The sequence below is a fragment of the Myxocyprinus asiaticus genome, chromosome 11 (assembly GCF_019703515.2).
Source record: "Myxocyprinus asiaticus isolate MX2 ecotype Aquarium Trade chromosome 11, UBuf_Myxa_2, whole genome shotgun sequence".
NCBI classification, from domain to species: domain Eukaryota; kingdom Metazoa; phylum Chordata; class Actinopteri; order Cypriniformes; family Catostomidae; genus Myxocyprinus; species Myxocyprinus asiaticus.
Genome location: NC_059354.1, coordinates 35,025,227 through 35,049,442, shown reverse-complemented (window position 1 = coordinate 35,049,442; position 24,216 = coordinate 35,025,227). Strand labels below are relative to the sequence as shown.

Here is a 24,216-nt window from a genome sequence, read left to right as displayed (position 1 = left end):
TATTTATTCCAAGACAATTGGACTCCTTTCTTTCTTTCTTTCTTTCTTTCTATTTATTTTAATTAAAGCGATGGGATGACTGCGAATAATTTATTATTTAAATGAAAATTTTAAAGATCCCAAAGAATTAATGACCCATGCAAGTATTTATATCTGAAGGCAACATCAATCAATCAATCACCTTTCGTAAATATTTAAATAAAGGCAGCTTCAGGCTTTTTCACTCATTGGAAAGGACTCTGATATTGTAGGGAAACAAGATTTTTATTCCAAAGTTAAACAATTATCTAAAAAAAATAAAAAAAAAATAAAATTTTGTGAATAGCACATATAAGCAGTCGTATTTATCTGTGACCAGTGAGCGCACGTAATTTGCGTAGGATTTTACGTAGGGCTGCATTGCGAACATTGTGAACGCAGCCTCATAAAATGGCGGATCGCGGTGAAGGTAAATAAATTGGCCATATAAACATTTGAATGTATTGTCTTTATTGACAACATGTACATTGAATTCTCTGTGAAATGTGCAGTGGGATTGTAACTGTTTCAAATATAGTAGATCTCTGTGTTAGATTATAATGTCACTCTGATTGTACAGGTATCATGTAGCTAAATCTGGCGAAAATTCACCCGTAATGTAGTACAGTTTCCTTCGTGTCTTTCTACATGCATGTGGGTCGATGCGTTTAAAACATCCTCTGAGGTGTCTTTGCTCTCAGGTGAAATATCTCAGTATGAGTTTATATAATAGAAAAGTTGACCCAGTTATATTATTTAATTAATGATGAATGCTGTATATCACAACGGTTTGTTTAGTCTTCAATCACTCAGATCACACGATACGAGCGGTTTACAGTGATATCTTAAATATAGGGATATATACACTGGCGGCCAAAAGTTTGGAATAATGTACAGATTTTGCTCATATGGAAAGAAATTGGTACTTTTATTCACCAAAGTGGCATTAAACTGATCACAATATATGGTCAGGACATTAATAACGTGAAAAATTAAGATTACAATTTGAAAAAAAAAAAATTTCAGAACTTCTTAAACTATTTAAAAGAGTTCTCATCAAAAAATCTTCCACGTGCAGCAATGACAGCTTTGCAGATCCTTGGAATTCTAGTTTTCAGTTTGTCCAGATACTCTGGTGACATTTCACTCCAGGTAGCACTTGCCATAGATGTGGCTGTCTTGTTGGGCACTTCTCATGTACCTTACAAAAAAGCTCAATGGGGTTAAGATCCATAACACTCTTTTCCAATTATCTGTTGTCCAATGTCTGTGTTTCTTTGCCCACTCTAACCTTTTCTTTTCTTTTTTTTTTTTCTGTTTCAAAAGTGGCTTTTTCTTTGCAATTCTTCCCATAAGGCCTGCACCCCTGAGTCTTCTCTTTACTGTTGTACATGAAACTGGTGTTGAGGGGGTAGAATTCAATGAAGCTGTCAGCTGAGGATATGTGAGGCGTCTATTTCTCAAACTAGAGACTCTGATGTACTTATCCTCTTGTTTAGTTGTACATCTGGCCTTCCACATCTCTTTCTGTCCTCATTAGAGCCAGTTGTCCTTTGTCTTTGAAGACTGTAGTGTACACCTATGTATGAAATCTTCAGTTTTTTGGCAATTTCAAGCATTGTATATTTATTCCTCAAAACAATGATAGACTGATGAGTTTGTAGAGAAAGCGGTTTCTTTTTTGCCATTTTTTACCTAATATTGACCTTAAGACATGCCAGTCTATTGCATACTGTGGCAACTCAGAAACAAACACAAAGACAATGTTAAGTTTCATTTAACGAACCAAATAGCTTTCAACTGTGTTTGATATAATGGCAAGTAATTTTCTAGTACCAAATTAGCAATTTAGCATGATTACTCAAAGATAAGGTGTTGGAGTGATGGCTGCTGGAAACGGGGCCTGTCTAGATGTGATCAAAAATTACTTTTTCAAATAGTGATGGTGCTGTTTTTTACATCAGTAATGTCCTGACTATACTTCGTGATCAGTTGAATGCCACTTTGGTGAATTAAAGTTCCATTAAATATTAAAATTCTGTACATTATTCCAAACTTTTGGCCACCAGTAGTGGCCAAAAATATTGGCACCCTTGGTAAATATGTGCAAAGAAGGCTGTGAAAAAAAATCTCTCTCTCTGATCTTTCATTCAAAAAATTCACAAAAATCTACCCTTTAATTGAAGTAAAAAAAAAAAACATTGAAAGAGGGGAAATATCTCATTACACGTTGGCCACAATTAATGGCACCCTTAGAAATTCTTATGAGTAAAATATATATAAAGTATATTCCCATTCATATTTTGCATTTTTTAGTGCACCTGGGTGACTAAGAACATTAAATTGTTCAGCCATGACTTCCTGTTTCACAGGGGTATAAATATGAGGTAACGCACAGGCCAAATTCCCTTAATGATCAATCACAGTGGGTTAGAATAAAGAATATAGTTCTGATGTGCAGCAAAAGGTTGTTGAGCTTCACAAAATGCGAAGTGGCTATAAGATAATAGCCAAAGCATTGAAAATACCCATTTCCACCATCAGGGCAATAATTAAGATGTTCCAATTAACTGGAGATGTCCTTTTCCAGGCCAATTCTTAACATGTGTCTATATTGTCTCCACGCACAGTGAGGAGGATGTTTCATGTGGCCAAAGAATCTGCAAGGATCACAGCTGGAGAATTGTAGAAATTTGTTGGGTCTTGGGGTCTAAAAAAAAAAAAAAAAAAAAATCAGACATCACCTACATCACCACAAGTTGTTTGTGAGGGTTTCAAGAAAAAATAGCCTCTGCACTCATCCAACAACAAACTCAAGCGTCTTCAGTTTGCCAGACACTACTGGAACTTCAAATGTGACTGGGTTCTATGGTCAGATGAAACAAAAAAAGAACTTTTTGGCAGCAAACACCAGAGATAGGTTTGGCATACACAGAGATGAAGTACCCAATTCCCACGGTTAAATGTGGTGCTGCATCTTGAATGTTGTGGGGCTGTTTTTCTGCCAGAGTCCTGGACATCTTGTTCGGATACATGGCATTATGTACTCTATCAAATACCAACAGATAAAAAATTAAAACCTGGCTGCCTCTGCCAGGAAGCTTACAATGGGCCCTGGTTGGAACTTCCAGCAGGACAATGATGCAAAACAAACATCAAAATCAACACAAAAATGGTTCACTGACCACAAAATCAAGCATCTGCCATGGCCATCCCAGTCCCCTGACCTGAACCCCATAGAAAACTTGTGGGGTGAACTGAAGAGGAGAGTCCACCAACATAGACCTCTGAATTTGAAGGGTCTGTAGAGATTCTGTATGGACGAATAGTCTCAGATCCCTTGCCAGGTGTTCTCCAACCTCATTAGGCATTATAAGAGAAGGCTCAGAATTGTTATCTTGGCAAAGGGAGGTTGCAAAAAGTATTGAATAAAAGGGTGCCAATAATTATGGCCAATGCGTTTTGTAGAAAAAATATTTATTTAATAATGAGATATTTCCCCTGTTTCAATTGTTTTACTTCAATTAAAGGTTAGATTTTTGTGAATTTTTTGAATGAAAGATCAAAAGGCTAAACAACGCAGATTTGTTTTAATAGACTTCTTTGCGCATATTTCCAAGGGTGCCAGTATTTTTGGCCACTACTGTATATACATAAATATGTGCTTTATAGGGGCCTTTAGCCCCTGCAACAGGGGGGCTTTTTACCCCAAATAATATCCATTCACTTATTGGACAGTCATTAAAAAAACATTTGATTTAATCACCTTGAATAAAACTGAAAATGACAAATAAGTGTTTTGTCTCAAAATGATTGTGATAATTTCAGGGATTCTTATTAGCTACATACATTAGCAACATGAAAGTACTGGGGTAGTTTCTGCTGCTATTTAGTGTTTTGTGAGAGAAAAATAAATCAAATGTGAATTTAACCCTGTTCGTACCCTATATTTTGAGTTTTCTGATTTTGTCTCTGTAAATATAAAAAACACAGTTATACAGCTATGAAGACAGTTATTTTTGTTTTTTACATATAGATGCAGAAAGTGAAGATGAATTGTATGAGGTCGTTAACATCACAGATTTTGCCAGGAGGCATCAATGGTGGAGTCGTGTTTTTGGGAACAATACAGGACCTATTGCAGAAAAGTACTCAGTGGCTTCACAGATCATGATGGGTGGGGTGACTGGATGGTTAGTATTGATATAAACGAATTAATATGCTATTTCATAGGCTCTTTAAAGTCAATTGTTAATCTTTTAAATATGGTCAGCTCCATTCTGCATTGTACTACTTGCATAATCACGCACAAAATAACATAATAAATGCATACATTCCTATGTCCACTCAAAATGCCTGTCTTCTAGGTGTGCTGGTTATCTCTTTCAGAGGGTTGGGAAAATTGTGGCGACTGCTGTTGGAGGGGGATTTCTTTTGTTACAAGTATGGATTATTAAACTGTCTGCATCATTCAGCCGAGCCATTGTTAAGGATTCATTATGGCTTAATATCATCCTAACTGTGAAAATAAATAAATATATAATGTTTTCTTATTTTCAGATTGCCAACCACAGTGGCTATGTGCAGGTGGACTGGAGGAAAGTGGAAAAGGATGTCAATAAAGCTAAAAAGCATTTGAAGAAAAAGGCAAATAAAGCAGCGCCTGAGCTTAATTCCTTTATAGAAGAGGTGGGTATTGCTTTATGGTAGCATCAAGGCTGTATTGACTTTCCTTTGCTTTGCCAGCTTTATTTCAAGTGTTCCTTCCTATACCAGTCTACAGTCATGATTATAGCACTTGTATAAGGCAATTATTATGACATTTCAAGTTGTGGCATTAAACATTCATGTTTGACAAATTAAAATGTTATTACTAGGTGTATTATTGTAGTATTCTGTGAATATCTGGTTACACAAACAATTGTCTAAAGTTGGTGCTAACAGGGTTACTATGCTGCCGCTGAAATACTTTGGTTCTTTTGCACTCCAACACAATTATAAAAAATAATTTGTATAATTATTTAGTGCATGCATCTAAAGCTTCAAATTGTTGTTGCTATATATTAGGTACTGTATGTTCTGTAGTCTATATTCTGTCATTGATAACATTTTGTTATACAGTCTACAGAATTTGTGAAGAGGAATATTGTTATCTCGGGTGGATTTGTTGGAGGATTTCTGCTGGGCTTGGCATCTTAAATGAAACCATGACCTACTGTGTTACCATTGATCTAAGTTGAGTATTACAGCGATACACGGAAACTTGATGTACTGTAAAAAGAACTGTGTGACTGTGAAATGGACATTTGATTATCTATAGAGCTGTTCAGGTTGTATACAAAAACCCAGAAGAGATTTAGCATTTTCGAGCCATGGGTTCCCGAGAGATTTTCCTATGGGTTTTAATAATGTCAGTTTTGGATTTAAGAGTAAAATAAGGTCTGTGGTAAACATTTCTTGAAGATACTTTAACGTTTGTTCTTCAACATAAATGACACACGGTCAATCTCCAAATGTGAATTTTGAACCTGCTGTGTTTTTAAAAAAAGAATGTTGATAATAAGTTGCTAGAAAGGACTACAACAATTTTCAGTTTCATAAGACACGTTAACGTACTGTAACTTGTTAGCAACATTAATTTTTTTTAAACATGGCGGCTTCAAAATTCATGTTTGGAGTATGACTGTGTGTAATTTCTGTTGTAGAACAAAACAACCAAGTATCTGCAAGTAATGTTTACCACAGACCTTATTTTACTCATAAATTGAAAAACCCAAAGAAATATAAAAAAATAAACCCATGTCCAATTAGCCTTCTAGGTTTGTATACAGATTGGCATTATGGCTGAACAGCTCTACTGTATTGTTGAACATATTTCCCTAAAAAGTTGTTCTTCACTGTACATAGTGCAAACATCTGGACGGAGAGAAAATATCTTGTGCCAATAACTTGTTTAAAGAAAACTGTAGGCATGCGACAGTGTAATTTTTATTCTTATTCTTATTATTTGTTCATGTTCAGCATTTTGCTCATTGTCTATCAGTAAGAGGTCATTGTGAAGCTAGCTCACATATACAACTGCCTAATTTTGTTTCCTTTGAACTAGTTAATTGTTCTGTCTTTTTCTTATTGATGTATTCATGAATATACAATAACATGTTTGTGGAAATAATAAAACAGTCTGTTTTTGATTATTTTGTGTATTCATGTTTTTGTTTTATTTTATTATTATTATTATTATTATTATTATGTTATGCAGTCTGTTGCCCTCCCTATTATTAAACTGGAACAGCATTGTTGTAATTTTAAGTGCAGCCAAAGTTTTCTTGTTTATTTTAAGCACTGGGAGAGAGGGGCAGCCAGCATATGAATTTATACTATTATTAAACATAAAATGATTTATTTTTACAGGGTAAGTACATTTATGAGATATTGATCAAGTTATTGACCCATTAATTGTCATAATCCGAATGTAGTTCGGTCCAGAAATAATTGTGTTGCGCGTCGATGAATATGACTGCCTGATTGATTCGTATCTTCTTTATTTACTTATCGAGCTACGTGATATGGATGTACCGCGGACATTAAAGATTGTTCGTTGTTGCTAAAATATATATTTATTTGAAACGATGGTCAGATAGATTATATATAAACAATTGCTGACTCGTTTATCACGTGATCTACGTTTCGTTGCCAGGCAATGATATTTGCAAACAAACTGTTACCTTGGCAACACAGTTGCACAGTCTGGAGTCGTCCAAGCATTGAGGAAATATTACAATCGCTTACCTCCTTGCAGGTATGGCATTGCCGATGCTTCCTGGAAATTCAGTCAATAAAAATGTAAGTACTGTCATAATTACTTATTTATATTTGTGTCTGTCTCCACTCTCCAAAAAAATAAAATAATTGCTGTGAAAAGAAGTTGTGTATGTATGTCTACTGTGCTATTTTGTTCTGTTAGCTGACAGATTTATCTTGACTTTTTAAACGTGATGAAGAATAAAATGTTTTTAAAGTAGCCTACATAATTTTAACACAATTTCATAACAAATGTATATAAAATTGAACTGAGTAATGTTTAACAAACTAAAATAAAATAACCGAAATATTTAATTAAACAATTTTTTTTTTTTTTTTAATTATGGAATTTTTGTTATGAAATTGAAATGCGTAAATCATATATATATATATATATATACAGTAATGTGCAAAAGTTTTAGGCACTTGTTAAAAATGCTGCATAGTGTGGATGTTTATAAAATAATGCCATAAATAATTTTCATTTATCAATTAACATCATACAAAGTCCAGTAAACATAAAAAAGCTAAATCAATATTCGGTGTGACCACCTTTGCCTTTAAAACAGCACCAATTCTCCTAGAGACACCTGGACACAGTTTTTCTTGGTTGTTGGCAGATAGGATGTACCAAGCTTCTTGGAGAATTCACCACAGTTCTTCTATCTATTTAGGCTAGTCTCAACTGCTTCTGTCTCTTCATGTAATCCCAGACTGACTCAGTGTTCAGTGGGGGGCTCTGTGGGGGTAATGCCATCTCTTGCAGAGCATCCTGCTCTTCTATTCTAATCTTTTCTATTTGCAAAAGTAATGTTTGGGAGTCTAAAATGAATTTTTCCTATTGACACACTAAAGCTGAAGATATAAATAACCATCTTAAGACAAATGTTTTTGTGAAACATCTTAAGTGCCTAAAACTTTTGCCCAGTAATGTGTGTGTGTGTATATATATATATATATATATATATATATATATATATATATATATATATAATTTTTATTTTATTTATTTATTTTGATAGTACGTGTTTTTATTGGAGAAGCAAAATGATGTTGAAAATAACACATTACTCATTTATTTTCCGTTTTATTTTCTATGAACTATTTCCAGCTTGGAAGGGACAAATTTCACAAGTCTCAGCATTTTGATTATTCAAATGGAGTAGCCATGGTGGTTGGGGAAGAAAAGCCAGCTATTGGAGGGGAACTGCTACTCGGGCAGAGGACAAGATCCAAGTATTCACTTTTTCCAAAGGGAGAAGGCAGTGATGCCCCAGCATGGTTAGCCTTTGACAAACAGGTTTGTTGTCACTGGATGTAATATAATTTACATTTTAACTAGTGCTATCCAAAGTTATTCAAAGTTACATATTAACTAGTGGTATCCAAAGTTATTCAAAGTTACATATTAACTAGTGGTATCCAAAGTTATATCCATGAGCACTTAACCAATCCACACTAATTGAACTTACTATAAAAAATAAATACATACAAATTCCTTGTCTGAATCTTTATCAACATGAGCTTCCATTCTACTCCAGCCAAACTGGCACTGCGATACTGCACATATTGTTGATTTTTGTATGACAAATTGCTTGCTAAGTTCCTCTTTGTATAAAAGTGTCTGTAAATAACTAAATGTAAATCATCTATCCATCCATCCATCCATCCATCTATAGCCGCTTGTCCTATGCAGGGTAGTGGGTAGGGCTGAAGCCTATCCCAGCTGTCTCGGGCCGAAGGCAGGGAAACACCCTGGACAGGTGGCCAGTCAATCATAGGGCCTAAATGTAAATGTATATTTAAAATGCTATTAATATACCTTTTCACTTTGTTTCTTTCCCGAAGGTACTGTGTTTTGATGCTTATTTTCAAGAATCTGTTCCTCAAAGGAGGGAAGAAAAATATAGAGTAAGAAAGTGTAAAATTTACTTCCACTTGGAGGATGACACCATACAAGTAGTGGAGCCAGAACTCAAAAACAGTGGGATCCCACAGGGTAAACAAAATCAAAATCAAACTTGTAGCATCCTGATTGATAACTAGCTAAATCCAGCTGTTCTCCTTCCATGTAGGTACCCTGATTCGGCGCCACCGCATTCCTCTCCCAGCTCCTAAAGATGACCACTTTTACAATGTGCACCATTTCAATATCAATCAGGAAATAGTGCTCTATTCTAGGACCTTTATGATTACAGACTGTGACCCCTTCACACGCAACTTCTTGAGAAAAATTGGGGTGCGAATAAACCCCCCTGCTTCAACGCCCACAGATCCCTATACCACCCATCGACAAGAGGTAAGAAGCATCATATGTTTGAATAGTACTAACAATACTGAAGAGCTCTGAATGTTCTTGTAATGTTTCCTTCAACCTCATAGATGGAGAAGAGCATGAAACCACTAAGGCCATATGAAAGAATGGATACCCTAAAGCAGTTCTTGGAACATGATCGCAAAGTCCTGCGCTTCTGTTGCTACTGGGATGACACTGAGAACATGTTTAGAGACCCCAGAGAGCTGATCTTGCATTACTTCCTGGCAGATGATACCATAGAAATTCACGAAGTTTTCCAGCCAAACTCCGGTCGAGATGCTGTCCCTAAATTTCTGCACAGGGGAAAGCTTCCCAAGGTTAGTAAGAAACAGGGGGTGCAAGTTGCTGTGCTACAGAAGAGATGGTTTCAATGGGTATGTTGGAAAAAATGGAATGGAAATTAGTCTATTCCACCTTGTTTTCTGTTATCAAGTTGTCTCGTCAGATGGCCTTTCAGGTTTATGGGAATCCCCCAATGAGAAAATAATTCTGTTCCCATTTTCAAATTTGACTTGTCCTTCAACTTATGTTCTAAATATCATCCTTCCCAGCCTGTCCTTCGAGACAAATTGCTATTATTTTCTCTTGATTCTGTTGAACAGCGTGCTCCTATTCCCAAACGTCAGCCCGGAGAAATAACAGACCGCACAGTCCTCAATGTATTTGGACCAATCGGACAAGAAGGACGCTACATTTTGGATAGCCTCAAAGTAAGCACAAAGCCAAATGATGAGTTTGTCACTGTTGCCATCCATTGGCAAAAGGCCCCAGGTATTGGACAATCACTGCTTTTTATTCACAGTGGGTGTTTCACATAGCCATTCTTTTTTTATGTAGATTACTAGCCATGTTTCAATTTCAGAAAAGTAAAATGTCATTGTCTCATTGACATTTTACAGACTGGAGCTGTAGAGGAAGAATTCTATAAAGACTGTGACCTGACCATTGGAAGCATCATTAATGTGTGGGGTCGTAGGATGTTGATATGTGAATGCGACAATTTCACTAAAGAGTATTATCGCTCCAAATACGGTATTGGTGAGTTACAACATGACTGTTTATCAGGTAAAGGCAAGTCAGATGTTATACATTTAAGCTTATGTGCACATGGGGTTACACAATTCCATATTTATTTATTTATTTTTTTTCAGGTCTTGGTGCTAATTTTATATAAAACTTTTGAACATTGAGACAATACACACGCAGGCTTGACAAAATACAGAACCTAACAGTCTACAAACACGTTTACATAGTACACACAAAACAGTTATGCTGGGCAGTTACTGTATGAGACCGACAGTAAACAGAGAACATTTTGGGACATATTTCAACTGCAATGTGATATAGTATGTGATATAAAAATTAAACATGTATAAAAAAAAAATACTGTATAAAAAATATGATTTTAAAGTTGATATTGGCCAGACCTTACATTGAGCTTTTGGATATTTATTATAATCATAATTACTATCGTCATAATTGTTAATTAATGGTTTATTTTTATTTATTTATATATTTTTAGAAATTTAAAGAATTCCTTGTACTCAAAGCAGTGCAATAATTTCCAGCGTTATTTTGCAAGTATGGTGTAAGAGAGAAAGGCCACATGATGTCAGTGATGAGTTTAGGAATAACTGCCTGGTGGTCTGACAAGGTGTTCATTATTTTCAAAGTCTTCCTGTCATAAATCCCATGTCTCTATGAGACTGTAATGCTCCCCAGCGTGCTTTCATCCCTCTGAATAACCGTCATAGCTCCTTAGTTTTGCATGGACTGAGCGGAAGACTAAAGGAGCAGAACTGATTGACACCTCAGGGCTACTCAGGTTTTGGACAGTAAATAAGAGCAATGACCTGCCTTGCCTCTTTATCTTCAAAAGCCTGGACATGAGAAGCATAGGAGCTCCGTGCCAACAGTAACACAATACGGGTGCGCATGCATCCATCCATTGTGGCTCGTGCGGCATTATACTGTTTGAAGAGATCATAGCATTAGTTACACATGAGTCTAATGGAGCCAGGTTGACACAAGCTACTGGTAGAGCACTTGCTCGCTCCTTAGAGGTTAAGGGGTTATAGACTAAATTTACATGGATAAACCCAACTCTTTACACTCTTTTCCTTTTCTCTATCCTTACATTTGCTCTTTTGATGTTTTCTCCCCATGTGGCTTCATAGAGGACTTCACACCTGTCTCGTATACGGCCCCGCCCCCTGCTAAACCAACCAGACAGGTGCCACCATACACTGGATTTGGATCTGAGGAAGACTCCCTCTGCTCCTGTCAGGGTTTGCTGCCTAAGCCCCCACAGAAGGATTTTACGAAACTCATGGAGAAAGACAGGTATCTGTGTCTCTCCATTTCTAATCTCTCTTAGGACGTCCAGAGTATACTTTTCCACTTCTTTTAAAACCATATATACTAGAATAAATCAACATTCTGGACCCTTACTGGCTTTCTGATCGTTTTGACAGAAGAGTTTAGACCCTTGTCTGTTCTACTAATGTCATCCTTCATCAGCTAAGTGCAGCTCTTTACAGTACAGCCCTGGCAAGCAGAAAAACGTGTGTCCATTATAAATAATCAGTGGCTAGAATGCAACCACATGATACTTCTGATACTTTTTGCCAGCTGGTTTATTATTATATGTTGTCTTCACGGCTTCACAGGGCTTTGCTTCCAACCATAATCCCTGAACCAGTATCACGCTGCAAATTATTCTCTTCCTCAGTTTGTTTTGGACAATACATTGTCAGACGTTGGTAGTAGAACAGTTTTGAGGAAAACCAGAAAGGAAGGATTCTCTGAAACTTGTAATTCAGTTCATTTAAAGGGATAGCTGTTTTAAACCTGTATGATTTCCTTTTTTCTGTGGAACACAAAATGAGATGTTAGGCAGAACGTCGTTCTCAATCCCCTTTCACGTTGCATTTTTCTTTGCATTCAATAAAAGTGAGTGGTAACTGAGGCGTACATTCTGCCTTTTGCTCCACAGAAACAAGAAGGTCCATAACTAACTGAAATAACTTGAAGGGAGTAATGGTTCTATGCATGCATGAATTGATAGCTGGGGAAAATGCTCTTCCATCAGATGACATTACACTAGCTTTGTCTCAACTCTTTGTTAGGCAAGGCCTGGTAAGCAACGTGTTGAGATTTGTGGGGAAAATGCTAACAGACAACCCTATCGACAAGGAACGTGTTTTTATCATATCGTTCTACCTTAGTGATGACACCATAGCAATCTTTGAACCTCCTCAGAGAAACTCAGGTAATGCAGTCTTGTTTAGTTAAACTGAGTTCAATTTGAAACCATTCTAGTTTAGTTCTTTAACTTCAGTTAATTTCAAAATGCTAAACCCATAATGAAGATGTTATTAAATTCTTAAGGTGTAATTGCGGGTAAGTTCTTGGAGAGAGGCCGAGTGAAGAAGCCAGGTCAAGAGCTCTTTAAGAGTGAGATGTCAGAGTATTTCAAAGCTCAGGATTTGTATGTGGGAGCTAAGCTGCATCTGAACAATCAGCCCTTCCATTTGCTGGACGCTGATGAATTTACATTCAGCTATTTGGAGCAGCATGCAGAGGAGGTAACACCTTCTCTTCTCTTCTCTTCTCTTCTCTTCTCTTCTCTTCTCTTCTCGTCTCTTCATATCTTGTCTCATGTTTTCTATTCTTATCTTGCATCGTCTCATCTCATCTTGTCTTCTCCTCTTGACTCATCTTCTCCCATCTCTTCACTGTTCTCATCTCTTATCTTCTCGTTTAATCTTTTCTTGTCTCATCTTGTCTCTTCTCATCTTGTATCTTCTCTTCTCGTCTCATCATGTCTCTTCTCATCTCACCTTGTCTCTTCTATCTTCTCATCTCATCTCATCTCTTCTCTTCCTTTCTCATCTCTTCTCATCTCACCTTGTCTCTTCTCTTATCTTCTCTTCTCTTCTCTTTTGATTGCAATCTGTGAAATATATATAAATTAATGTGAAATATATCTGTCTGTAACACATCAGAAGGTCTTTTCCTACAACCTGATATTTTGATTACAGTTTTTCACAATTGCTAAGACACATTTCTTGAAAACTTCTCCCATTTTCTCACTACTTTAAACTCAAAACCAAATCTTCAAACTACATTCACAAAACCCCTGACTCTTCTGGCAAAATCAAAAAATCACCCCAAACCATTTCATCTGTGTTCAAAATCAAACAGTGCTTTCAGATCATACACACAGCCAGTCAATATATAAACACTTCAGAGCATTCATTAGACAATACATAAAAAAATGGAGAACACAGCGTCCAGGGCATGTAGTTACAAAAATTTTATTTTATTTTATATAGTAAACACATTTTGCAATTACTGTAAAAAACCATAGCACTTCGTCCACACCAAAGGCTAAGTACTCTCTCGCAAGACAGTGAGGGAAGAATCTTCTTGAATGGCGAATCGATCCTTGCACAGACCCTGCACCAATTAGGTCACAGGCCTCCTCCATGGCTTGAATGAGGGGTATCCTGACACAGGGCTGGAGATCGTAAACCTTCCACCGCCATGCCAAAAATAAAAAATAAAAACTTCCTCAATGGGGTTAAGGAAGGGAGAGGTATTGGAGTGAAAATTATGGATGCTGATGAAACCAGTTTTGGACCAGAGCAGAAAGATACACTGTCCCAGATGACAATGTATCTCATCTGCTCTGCATCCATTTGGTCTTCTGCTGTGATGATGTTGTGTAGTCTGTCTACAAATGTGAGTATGTGGGCCGTGTTGGAAGGACCTAAGTTGGCATGGTGGTGGAGGACCCCATTCTGCATGACTGCAGTGCATATTATGATGTTACAGTACCACCACGTTGGTCCAGGACATTCAAAATAGCTCTGTGGCCAATGATGTTTCTCCCTCTTCCTCTTACTGCAACGTTGCCTTCCCTTTTTGTTGAAGACAGGTAAACTCACCTGTTGCCTTTTTATAGTGCTTATGCCTGATTGGTGAGTTTAAAATTGACCTGACGGCCATGTTTGATCAATTGGTTCATAGGTGTGGTGTTTTGAAAGGCAGTGCCTTGAAATAGCAAAAAAGTTACATCATGTTAGATTTCTGTGTCTAATGTAGAGAAGTGTGTTTAGTGTTTTGCAAAAAGTGTGAGGCTGAGAATGTACTTATAGTTGTGCAGATCTGGGCTGAGGTTTTGCTCCTTGAGTGTCAGGTTTCACTAACTGTGTGTTATTTATTTTATTTTTTTAATTAAAAACTGTAATACAGTATTGAATGTCTGTATATTCAGCACTTGCATATTGTAAAAATACAGTAGTCATTCCACCCTCATGTGGTAGTCCTGCAATTCTACAAAAAGGGAAAATGCACTTACAAACATATACATACAGAAAAAAATAAATAATAATGGACATTACTTCTATATGTAAAATGTTGTATGGTAAGAAAGGTTTTCTTTTTTTTCCCCAGTCCCCTTTCTATTGACAAAGTGATGCACTGAATCAAATGTATACGGCAATCTTTCAATGACCAAAATACAGTAAAAAGAAACAATAACCTGTTCTCTTCTCTGAATGTCCTGATATGGTGATATGTCTTGATATTGGTTTGATAACATCCTTAGAAATAAGTGTGAACAATTTTGAGTCATTGTGTGTTAACGATGACAACTGTGTTGTAGTTGTGTTTAACATTTGCCGCCCGTGTTTACCGTTTTGCAACACAAGGGCATCACAGTGCAAAATGTGTTTTAGTGATTGAGAATGTGTTTAGAGTTTTGCAGAAAGAGTGGATGAGATTTAAAAATGGTGTCTAACTACCTTAAACAAAAACTTGTTTAAGGTTCTGCCAAAAGAGTGACTGATTCGACAAAAGGGTTTAGGCCACTGAGCATTTGGTTCAGAGAATGGGGTTTAGTGTTTTAGCAATTCAGAAAAACTGTAACATTCAACATTGTTTAATGAAAAAAAACAAAACATTGAGGCCTTTTGCTAGGCTTTGCCAACATATATGTTGCTTCACAAAAACTTAATTGAAAGTTTTTCACCTATCTCTCTCAATTGCTTAGTTCCCCAAGGCCAACATTGGCACCATTATAAGCAAGATAAAGTTCATCAGTGAGGAAAAGCTGAAAGAAGTAAAACAGTTCTTTGCGATGAGCGACCCAAGAAACACTGGCTTAATTCCATATGAGTCATTCAGGTAAGGAGCTAGCCAAAGAGACAAATTAAGGAACAAAAGAAGCAAATGCACTGCTCAGAAAAAAAAAAAAGAAAAAACAGTTAATATGTAAAATTTAAAAATAAACCATAAAACCCCCCAAATTCCTTAAACTTCTGAGCATCACTAAATGGTTGTGTTCCTTTGCAGGACTCTGTTGGCAGATATGGACGTTCAGTTGTCTGAGCATGAGATCATGACGCTGGGTCGTGCTTATTCAGTGCGGGAGCAGCCAGAGGAGGATGTGAGCCTCATGCTTGCTGTGGCTCAGGATCAGCTAAAGAAGAAACACTTTGAGAACTTTTCAGATATGGTGCGAGCTTTCACGCATGAGGACCGGGAAAGGTAGGGCTTGAGCAGGGTTTTCACCATTTAATCAGCTTTTTAATAGTTTTAAGAGGTATTTCCTTGTATTTGATATTTTAGGACAGTGTGGGCCTTAATCATGAAACACAAGCAAAACAAACTTCTGTGTAACCATTCATGAATCCATTCTTACTTAAATTGTCGCATCAAATTGAATGCACAGTTTACCTAAGAAATGTTTTTCAAATGATTTACACCCAAAAAAGATTCATGTTTCAAGATCCATGACTGAGACCAAATATATTTCAGTTTTAGTTAATTCAGTGGATGTTTAAACATATTAAACATCAATTAATCTAATTAGTTAACACATTAATTTTGGTCCTTGTATAAACTATATATACACACAGTATATCTTTCTATTTTTTCTTTTGTTCTACCTGTAGCTTTTAAGCACATGTAACAGTGCTAAGGTCAAAATTATCATTGAGATAAACATGCATTCTTACAGAACCACAAAAATCATTTCCACACTGTTCTCTGAGGACACACACCCTCAACTATTGAGAGAGTCACACAGGCACTGTTGTTCACCACTTACAATCACAGTGTGGTAGAACAACCATCAATCTGCTTTAGATTGAGGGCATGCGATTAGATCCAGTGGTTCAAGTGAAGCATTGGAAACAGATGAACACCTGTGGCATGTTGCAGGCAAGGGAAATAGATGAGGGAGAATGCCAACAGGCCCTGTGGAAAATTTTGTTGTTTTCCGATATGTTCTAAATTTCCTGCAGCAAAATGAGCCTGGAATGTCTGCAGCTGTCTGTGATGAACTCAATAAGAAGAAAAGAACTGTTCTTACTTCGACAAAAATAATTTTTAAATCAATTATTATTTTAATGTGTTTTAGTTGTAATGACTTGAGCTTCACTCACATTGGCAAGCCCAGACAGAATCGGTGGATTTTGTTTTTAGCATTTTCTGTGCTGTGTTTTGAGGGAAAATACTGCATGTGGAATGCTGCAAAATAGATTTAAACATGGTAAAATCTGTTCTGTGGAGCCGAGAGCACTCTACTCTTCTTGGTCACCGAAAGCATAAATTATACTAAATAGTATAATATAAATAGGCCTATTATATAGGATAATCAATTTGTACTAAATATTTAATAAACAAACATGTGAGGGGGGTGTAGAACTTTTGGGTGTTCCTATGCTGCAGCTCATTTCTGCTTGTGAAAATTGTGCTTGCACATTGGCTAGTAATGTAAAGGACCGATATATTGAATATCTTTTTTGTTTGTTTGTTTGTTTCATTATGGTTGGTTTGCCTAATGGCTGTTAAAGAAAGAGCTAAAAGGAATAACTCACACAAAAATGAAGAGGAAAAAATTTCATGCAAGCTCTTGTGTTGTTTTGTGCTTACTGTAAATGATACTGTATGCCTTCAGAAGACTTGGAATATAACACGAGTCACATGGACTAGTTTTGGGGTATTGTGACATTCATTAAAACATCTCCTTTTGTGTTCTGCATAAGAAAGGAAGTCATACCGGTTTGGAACAACACGAGTGAATTCTGACAGAATTTTCATTTTTGGATGAATTATTTGTTTAATAATAATAAGCATTTTCTTCTTCTATTCTCCTTTTTCATCTTCATTTTTAACCACTTCCTCTTCACTCAAATGGTGCTGTAGATCTGGACACCTCTCTGCCAAAGAGGCACGGATCATCTGTAAATCTTTCCGACTGCCCCTGTCTGATGACCTACTGAGAGTTCTTCTTAACAAGTAGGAACAACAGAACAAAACTCCCATTTATGACTATCTATAAAACATTTCAGTGTGATATTTTCATATTTCCTATCTCTTATATTCATTGCCAGATTTCAGGACAAGTCTGAGAAGATTGACTACCATGCCTTCCTCTCAGGCATCAACTGGAGAGAAAATCCCGCCCCTGCTGTCCACCCAGACGTCACCTTGAAGGTGAATAACTGAAAGGTTTCATCCTTAACACGAAAATATCTCCAAAACAGAGAGGATCAAAGCAGCAATTAGTGGTTGTGATGCGATGACAGCTAACATGAAAATGAAAATTGATAATATATTCTGTCACCAAATGTTGTATTCGTCTGTTTGATGTCATCCTCTTTCATTTACTAAAGCAGCCACACACATTTCCTCTGTGTGAGCGTTTGTGTCTTTGAGCACCTACAAGCTTCATATCAAGGAAATCAGCCTTGGGAAAAACCCACTCAACAACTACTCTGAAGTAGAGCTTTTATTACAGCACAGTAATTTAGCATGCCTCCTTGGATTCTAAGCAGATCCATCTGCTCAATGACTCAAACAATGTGCATTCTAAGTCTGCGTGGTCTGACTAACCAGCAGGGGGAGATAGTGGTCGGCCTATCTATAGTTTCTGAGTGCTGGCTTTTCTGTTTAAAGGGATTGTTCACCGTTCACCAAAAAAATGAAAATTCTCTCATCATTTACTGACCCTCATGCATTCCCAGATGTGTATGACACATCACTGTACATCTTGCCATTGCAGTCTCTAGGCGCAATCATGATTTCAGGCTCATTTACACTTCCTAGTGCTTGATGCATGAGCAGAGCACTAAATGGTGCTAGGAAGTGTTATATCGAGCTTGAAATCATGATCCCCAATGCGGACTGCTTATGTCAACATTTATAGTGGAAAAAGGAGTTACATTTTGGTCTGTTCTCACCCAAAACCGATTGGATCATTTCAGAAAACTTGGATTTAACCACTGGAGTTGGATTACTTTTATGCTGCATTTATGTGCTTTTTGGGGCTTCAAAGTTCTGGCCACCATTCACTTGCATTGTACAGAGCTGAAATATTCTTCTAAAAATCTTAATTTGTGTTCTGCAGAAGAAAGAATGTCATACCTATTAAGGATGGCATGAGGGTGAGTAAATGATGAGAGAATTTACATTTTTGGGTGAACTATCCATTTAAATAGCAATTCTAGGAAGCTTGGCTCATTTTTCATTTTGTCTCAGTTTATTGACTGTTATGTTTGCTTGTGTCTAGCCATTTCCTTTGGCCCTCCCTTAAAGGAATAGTTCACCCAAAAATGAAAATAATTTACTCACTCTCGTGCCATCCCAGATGTGTATGCCTTTCTTTCATTTGCTGAACACAAATTAAGATTTTTAGAAGAATATTTCAGCTTTGTAGGTCCATACAATGCAGGTGAATGAGTGCCAACATTTTGAAGCTCTAAAATCCACATAAGGGCAACATAAAAGTAACATACAACTCCTGTGGTTAAATCAATGTCTTCTGAAGTGATATGATAGGTGTGGGTGAGAAAAAGATCAATATTTAAGTCCTTTTTGTACTATAAATTCTCCTCCCTGCTCAGTCAATCTCCACTTCAGTTTCACTTTCCCATTCTTCTTCTGTTTTTGGTGATTAATGCATCATTAATATCACCCCCTACTGGGCAGAGAGGAGAATTCATGATAAAAAAGATCTGTTTCTCACTCACACCTATCACCTATCACCTATCATATAGTGTCTGAACACATTGATTTAACCACTGGAGTAATATGGATTACATTTATGCTCCCTTTATGTGGATTTTGGAACTTTTAGCACCCATTCACTTCCATTGTGAGGACCTACAGAGCTGAAATATTATTTTAAAAATCTTAATTTGTGTTCTGCACAATAAAGAAAGTCATACACCTGGGATACCAGGAGGGTGAGTAAATCATGAGAGAATTTTCATTTTTGGGTGAACTATCCCTTAACCCTAACCCTAACCCTAAACTGATGTACTGAATACTGAAGCACGCAATGTCATTAAACATTTACATTCTGCTATTTCAAACACCAAGCACAAGACAATTACCATGTGCTAAAGGCTTTGGTCAGTCCAGTCTGATAAATGTCTCTGCGCACCTTAATTTGCTGAGACATTAAATGAAAGTGCCAGCTATACATTTGTGCTCCACTAGCTTCTGTGAACTATTTCTCAAACCTTGTCGTGTTGTTGTTTTAGTTTGATGTAGACTGGAGAGGAGAAGCTGTAGACCCTACAGTTAAAACCATCAACTATTCGCTCTTGCTGGAGGATGTCTTTGGCAGTGCAGCAAACATTAATGACAGTTGAGAATGGCCCGTTGGGATCCTCAACCTAACTCCACAACAAGCTCAAGAAATCTGCTCCACTTCGTGTATTGCACAGAATAAATTCTCATTGTTGCACATTCTGTTATGTTGTGTTGCATGTTAAAATGTCATAATATCTTTTATGTGTACATTGTAATCGACTTCCACTTAAAATAAAAATCATCTTGGAATGAGAACATTATTTTGACGTGCTGTTGGTGCCTTGGTGCCAAGCGAGGTGCAGTTAAAGTTACGAGCAGCTAAATCAAACCATATTTCATGTACAGGCAGACAGACATGCACATTTGCCATGATTGTGTGGAAGAAGCTGTCAATATAATATGACAGCATGTCGTGGCCATATGAGAGAAAACTGCCTCAGAATAGCTGACTGTCATATAGATAAGATTTGTGAGAAAATTCATAGTCCAAATGCATATTTCCCAAAGGCCTTTATATCATTTAGTGCACCGAAAGAGAGACCATGTTTCCCATGATTAAAAGTAAAGGTTGCATATCCTTTTATAACCTACCTTGGCTGTTCTCACTGTGACCGGCTCTGATCTGGAATGTTATGCAATTGTCAATAGCTGATGCTGTATATAAAAAGACAGGTCAAACGTGTCTGTAATCAGAGTTTTTCTGATCAAGGCCTCAATGCCTGGCCAAGACAGAAGGAGTGCATTACATCAGACCCGCATTATCAAGTCTTCCTAGCTTTCACACTTACTAAAATATTAGCCTCCTGAGTTAGCGGGCTTCTATCTGAAACACAAAGGCTGATGCAGGGCAGGGTCCAGCACATATTTAGCCCGGCTCCAATGAATGGGGATAGTGGGGCCACACGGTGACATCCCAGAAATCATGTGAATCGATCAAACAGATTACAAAATGGTGCATTTATGTGCTGTGACCAAAAGTAACAGCGTATGGGTTTGAAACGACATGAGGGTGAGTTAATAATGACAGAATTTCCATTTTTGATTGAACTATGCCTTTAGGCTAAAGTCACCTTTAGCCTAAGTCACCTTTACTTTCATAGGTGGATTGACAAGCCTCTCATTTTAATATGTCACTGCTCTTGTTTAATTGATGTATATTTAGTCTCCAATGTCTTCTACAGTTTCTGCACGGGAAAGGTAGTAAAAGTCTCCGGGGGCAAAAAATCTCCAATAAAAATTTTAAAGGTCCATTGGTGATTGCTAAACATTCTCATTATAAGAGTAAAAGCCATTAAATTGTATTGCTTTAGTTATCTGTTACTTGTCGACACCAAGAAAAAGTAATAAGACCCCAGCAACTCCATTCTAGCCCAGATATTTTCCCACTAAACTGCCACCACATTGTGAATAGATCATTATAGAGGTTAGTAAAAGTAGTAACACTTTACAATAAGGCTGTTAGTTAACGTGAACCAAAAAAAAAAAAAAAAACAGTACTTTTACAGCACATATTAACCTTAATGATAATTTCAACATATACTACGAAAAATGAAAAGCTGTATATCTTAAAATTAATTATGCATTATGAATTCACAATAAGCAAATGGATTTTCATAAATTAACATTAAAGGAATAGTTCACCCAAAAATAAAAATGATCTCATAATTTACTCACCTTCATGCCATCTTAGATGTGTATGACTTTCTTTATTCTACAGAACACAAAGAAAGATTTTTAGAAAACTATCTCAGCTCTGTAGGTCCATACAATGCAAGTTAATGGTGACCAAAACTTTGAAGCTCCAAAAAGGACATAAAGGCATCAAAAAAGTAACCCATTTGACTCCAGTGGTTAAATCCATGTCTTCTAAAGTTATCCAGTCAGTTTTGGGTGGCAACAGACCAAAATAAAACTGCTTTTTCATTATACATCTTGACATCAAGCAATCTGCTTGAAGATCATAATTTCAAGTTGGATTACACCTCCTAGCGCCATCTAGTGCTCTGCACATGTGTCAAGCACTAGGAAGTGTAATTGAGCTTAAAACCATGATCGTGCCTAGAGACTGCAATGGAAAGATGTACAGTATAAAAGGAGTTATATTTTGGTCTGTTCTCACCCAAAACTGATTAGATCGCTTCAAAGGACATGGATTAAACATCTGGAGTCTCATGGATTACTTTTATGTTGCCTCTATGTGCTTTGTGGAGCTTCAAATTTCTGACCACCTTTCACTTGTATGGACCAACAGAGCTGAAATATTCTTCTAAAAATCTTCATTTGTGTTCTGCGGAAGAAAGAAAGTCATACACATCTAGGATGGAATGAGTGTGAGTAAGTGAAGAGAGAATTTACATTTTCAGGTGAACTATTCCTTTATCCTAGATTAATACTGTAAATGCTGTGATAAAATATTGTTCACTGTTAGTTCATGATGCCTAATGCATTTACTGTAACCATATAGAACCTCACTGTAAAGTGCTACAAAGAAAAAATAACTGTTAACATTAGAAGGAACATTAGACAATTTTGTAGGCTTTCAAAAAATAAAATGACTGGCAGATTTTGTTGCAATTGTACAATATCAGAGCATTTCATACCAAACTCGTGATTAGCCTAATAATTGTGCTCACAGTATTGACTTTAATATCCTTTGACTTTTGAATTTATACTCCTTTGGGTTCACAGTTCTGAACCTCATAAAAAAATAATTAACTTTTAAATTTTCAACACTTTAAAATACGATTCAACTCAATACCTAAAATTGTCTGAAATTCATTAATACCAGTAAGAATGAGAAACAAATGACCTTTTTAATTTCCTGCAGATACAGTTTGTTTTATCACATCCAGCACTAACAGAATGTATCACAACTGTGATCTACTGGGAAAATAATTAAAACATATCCTACATTGGTGGTGGTGGTGGGTGGGGGGTTAATTTTGGAGATCAAGATGCTTTAAAGCTATTTTGAATAGACAGTGAAAAGACTGCCATTTTGCCATGTACTTTTCCCGGCTACAGAGACTTGACACTGCCCACAGGTATTGGTACTGTGATGGTATACAGGCAGAATTAAGTCATTCAAGGCATTTCTTAGGAGGTCATTCACAGCCTCAGGTGCACATGAGGAAACAGTTACAAAGTTACATACCAGTTTTGTCTTTTTTTTGTTTTTTTTTTTGACAATTGATTCCATTCTCCCTATTAATTCACATAAATAACCTAATAAGGCTTGAATTCATATAAATTCTTCATACCTATATTAGATCTGTGTTTTCCTCTTATTTTCTTAAGAGCACTTATTTTCGAAGGTATGCGCTTTGACTCTTGCCAGTTAGACCTGGTACGGTGATCAGTGTAAGGTTGTCTTTGGCAAGTATTATTCAAATAGTAAGAAGAAGAAAAGTTTTTCTATACTGGCTGTAAATTAGGATTATGGAACTATTTTCATTCAGGTCAGCGTTCCCAGAGGAGCCAATTTCTGGATGCATGCGCTGTTTCAATATAAATCACCCATAATTGAGAACTTATTGTCGTGTAGCTTGAAATGAGACTTGAAATAGATTGCAGAAGATCAAATCCTGAGCTCAAAAGCTTTGGCTTGCTTTGTGTTCTTGAAAAGTGGCTTTGCAACCCTCAAAGATCTCTGTCTGTTGTGGGTTAAGCCCTATTTAAAAGCTGATTTCAGTTGATGGGCAGACAGACATGAATCTGTGGATAAGATGCATGAATATACACTGTAAGAGCTTGACCATATACCAACATGATATAACAAGACAGGAGCTTTTCGCTATTTCCAAATAACTCTACTTTTGACAATACTCTCCCCCTGTGTCCTTCTAGAATGTTTCAGCTCACACCACATGTACAAAGTATAAAGATGGTGGTTACACATGCACAGTCATACACATGTATAAAGATTAGAACACACTGAAACAAATTGTAGAGAATTAGAAGAACATAGCTCAGCAGACAAATGCAGGCAGAAATCCCTTGATTCGATACTTGTGCCCATGTCAAATAGCAAAACAGTTGAGTTGAAAGAATAGTTGAGTGTTGAAAGACAATAGAATCTCCTAGATGCAATAAAAGTATGAATAGGACAGGTATCAGAAGGGTTTGTTTCAAGAAAGGGAGCTTTAAGAGGAAATCTCTGCTAAGGCCATTTGCTCTTGCTGACATGCCAGGTCAACCCCTGTCTTCATTTGCCTCTCACAGTCCTTCACAGAAATTATTTATTTTTACTCTAGGCATGTGTGCAATATCCTTTTGAACATGTGCACATCAACCAAAATACCCTGCTAGTGGTCATGTAATCCAATCCTGTTGTCATGATCAGACCACTTTGGATTAGCATTGTGTTATGTACTTATTTAAGTTTTGGTAAGCCGCAGTGTGTGAACTGGAGTTGTTGGTTGTTAATTATGGTGCTGTCAAGGGGTCAAGAGATAGAAGGTGAGAGCATT

The 24,216-nt window shown here is 36.8% G+C and overlaps 2 protein-coding genes across 3 annotated transcripts; both read left to right on the top strand.

Moving 5' to 3' along the window:
• Nucleotides 1-381: 381 nt before the first annotated feature.
• Nucleotides 382-6,212, top strand: fundc1 (FUN14 domain containing 1). 2 transcript variants are annotated; one of them, XM_051709691.1, is made up of 6 exons: nucleotides 402-448; nucleotides 2,649-3,318; nucleotides 4,055-4,211; nucleotides 4,386-4,461; nucleotides 4,579-4,707; nucleotides 5,140-6,212. In XM_051709691.1, the coding sequence occupies exons 2-6, from the start codon at nucleotides 3,126-3,128 to the stop codon at nucleotides 5,215-5,217; spliced, it is 633 nt and encodes a 210-aa protein (XP_051565651.1). In that variant the 5' UTR covers nucleotides 402-448; nucleotides 2,649-3,125; the 3' UTR covers nucleotides 5,218-6,212. The 2 variants fall into 2 exon arrangements, with proteins under 2 accessions (XP_051565652.1, XP_051565651.1); XM_051709692.1 differs by lacking the exon at nucleotides 2,649-3,318 and having other exon boundaries at nucleotides 382-448.
• A 126-nt stretch (nucleotides 6,213-6,338) lies between these two features.
• efhc2 (EF-hand domain (C-terminal) containing 2) lies at nucleotides 6,339-20,002 on the top strand. The gene is made up of 15 exons (XM_051709681.1): nucleotides 6,339-6,861; nucleotides 7,931-8,119; nucleotides 8,668-8,818; nucleotides 8,895-9,118; nucleotides 9,202-9,453; nucleotides 9,739-9,846; nucleotides 10,036-10,174; nucleotides 11,314-11,479; nucleotides 12,265-12,407; nucleotides 12,527-12,723; nucleotides 15,195-15,328; nucleotides 15,497-15,691; nucleotides 17,354-17,446; nucleotides 17,542-17,644; nucleotides 19,696-20,002. Exons 1-15 carry the CDS (start codon nucleotides 6,820-6,822, stop codon nucleotides 19,804-19,806), a joined length of 2,247 nt encoding a protein of 748 aa, XP_051565641.1. The 5' UTR covers nucleotides 6,339-6,819; the 3' UTR covers nucleotides 19,807-20,002.
• The last annotated feature ends 4,214 nt before the right edge of the window (nucleotides 20,003-24,216 follow it).

What these genes read in the sequence shown, in the direction of transcription:
- fundc1 (XM_051709691.1), top strand. Translation starts at nt 3,126, where the DNA reads ATGGGCCCTGGTTGGAACTTCCAGCAGGACAATGATGCAAAACAAACA. An exon ending in ATGGGTGGGGTGACTGGATG is followed by an intron (nt 4,212 to 4,385) that starts GTTAGTATTGAT and finishes CCTGTCTTCTAG; the next exon opens with GTGTGCTGGTTATCTCTTTC. An exon ending in TTAATTCCTTTATAGAAGAG is followed by an intron (nt 4,708 to 5,139) that starts GTGGGTATTGCT and finishes TTTGTTATACAG; the next exon opens with TCTACAGAATTTGTGAAGAG.
- efhc2 (XM_051709681.1), top strand. Translation starts at nt 6,820, where the DNA reads ATGGCATTGCCGATGCTTCCTGGAAATTCAGTCAATAAAAAT. An exon ending in ATACCACCCATCGACAAGAG is followed by an intron (nt 9,119 to 9,201) that starts GTAAGAAGCATC and finishes TCAACCTCATAG; the next exon opens with ATGGAGAAGAGCATGAAACC. An exon ending in TGGAGCAGCATGCAGAGGAG is followed by an intron (nt 12,724 to 15,194) that starts GTAACACCTTCT and finishes TCAATTGCTTAG; the next exon opens with TTCCCCAAGGCCAACATTGG.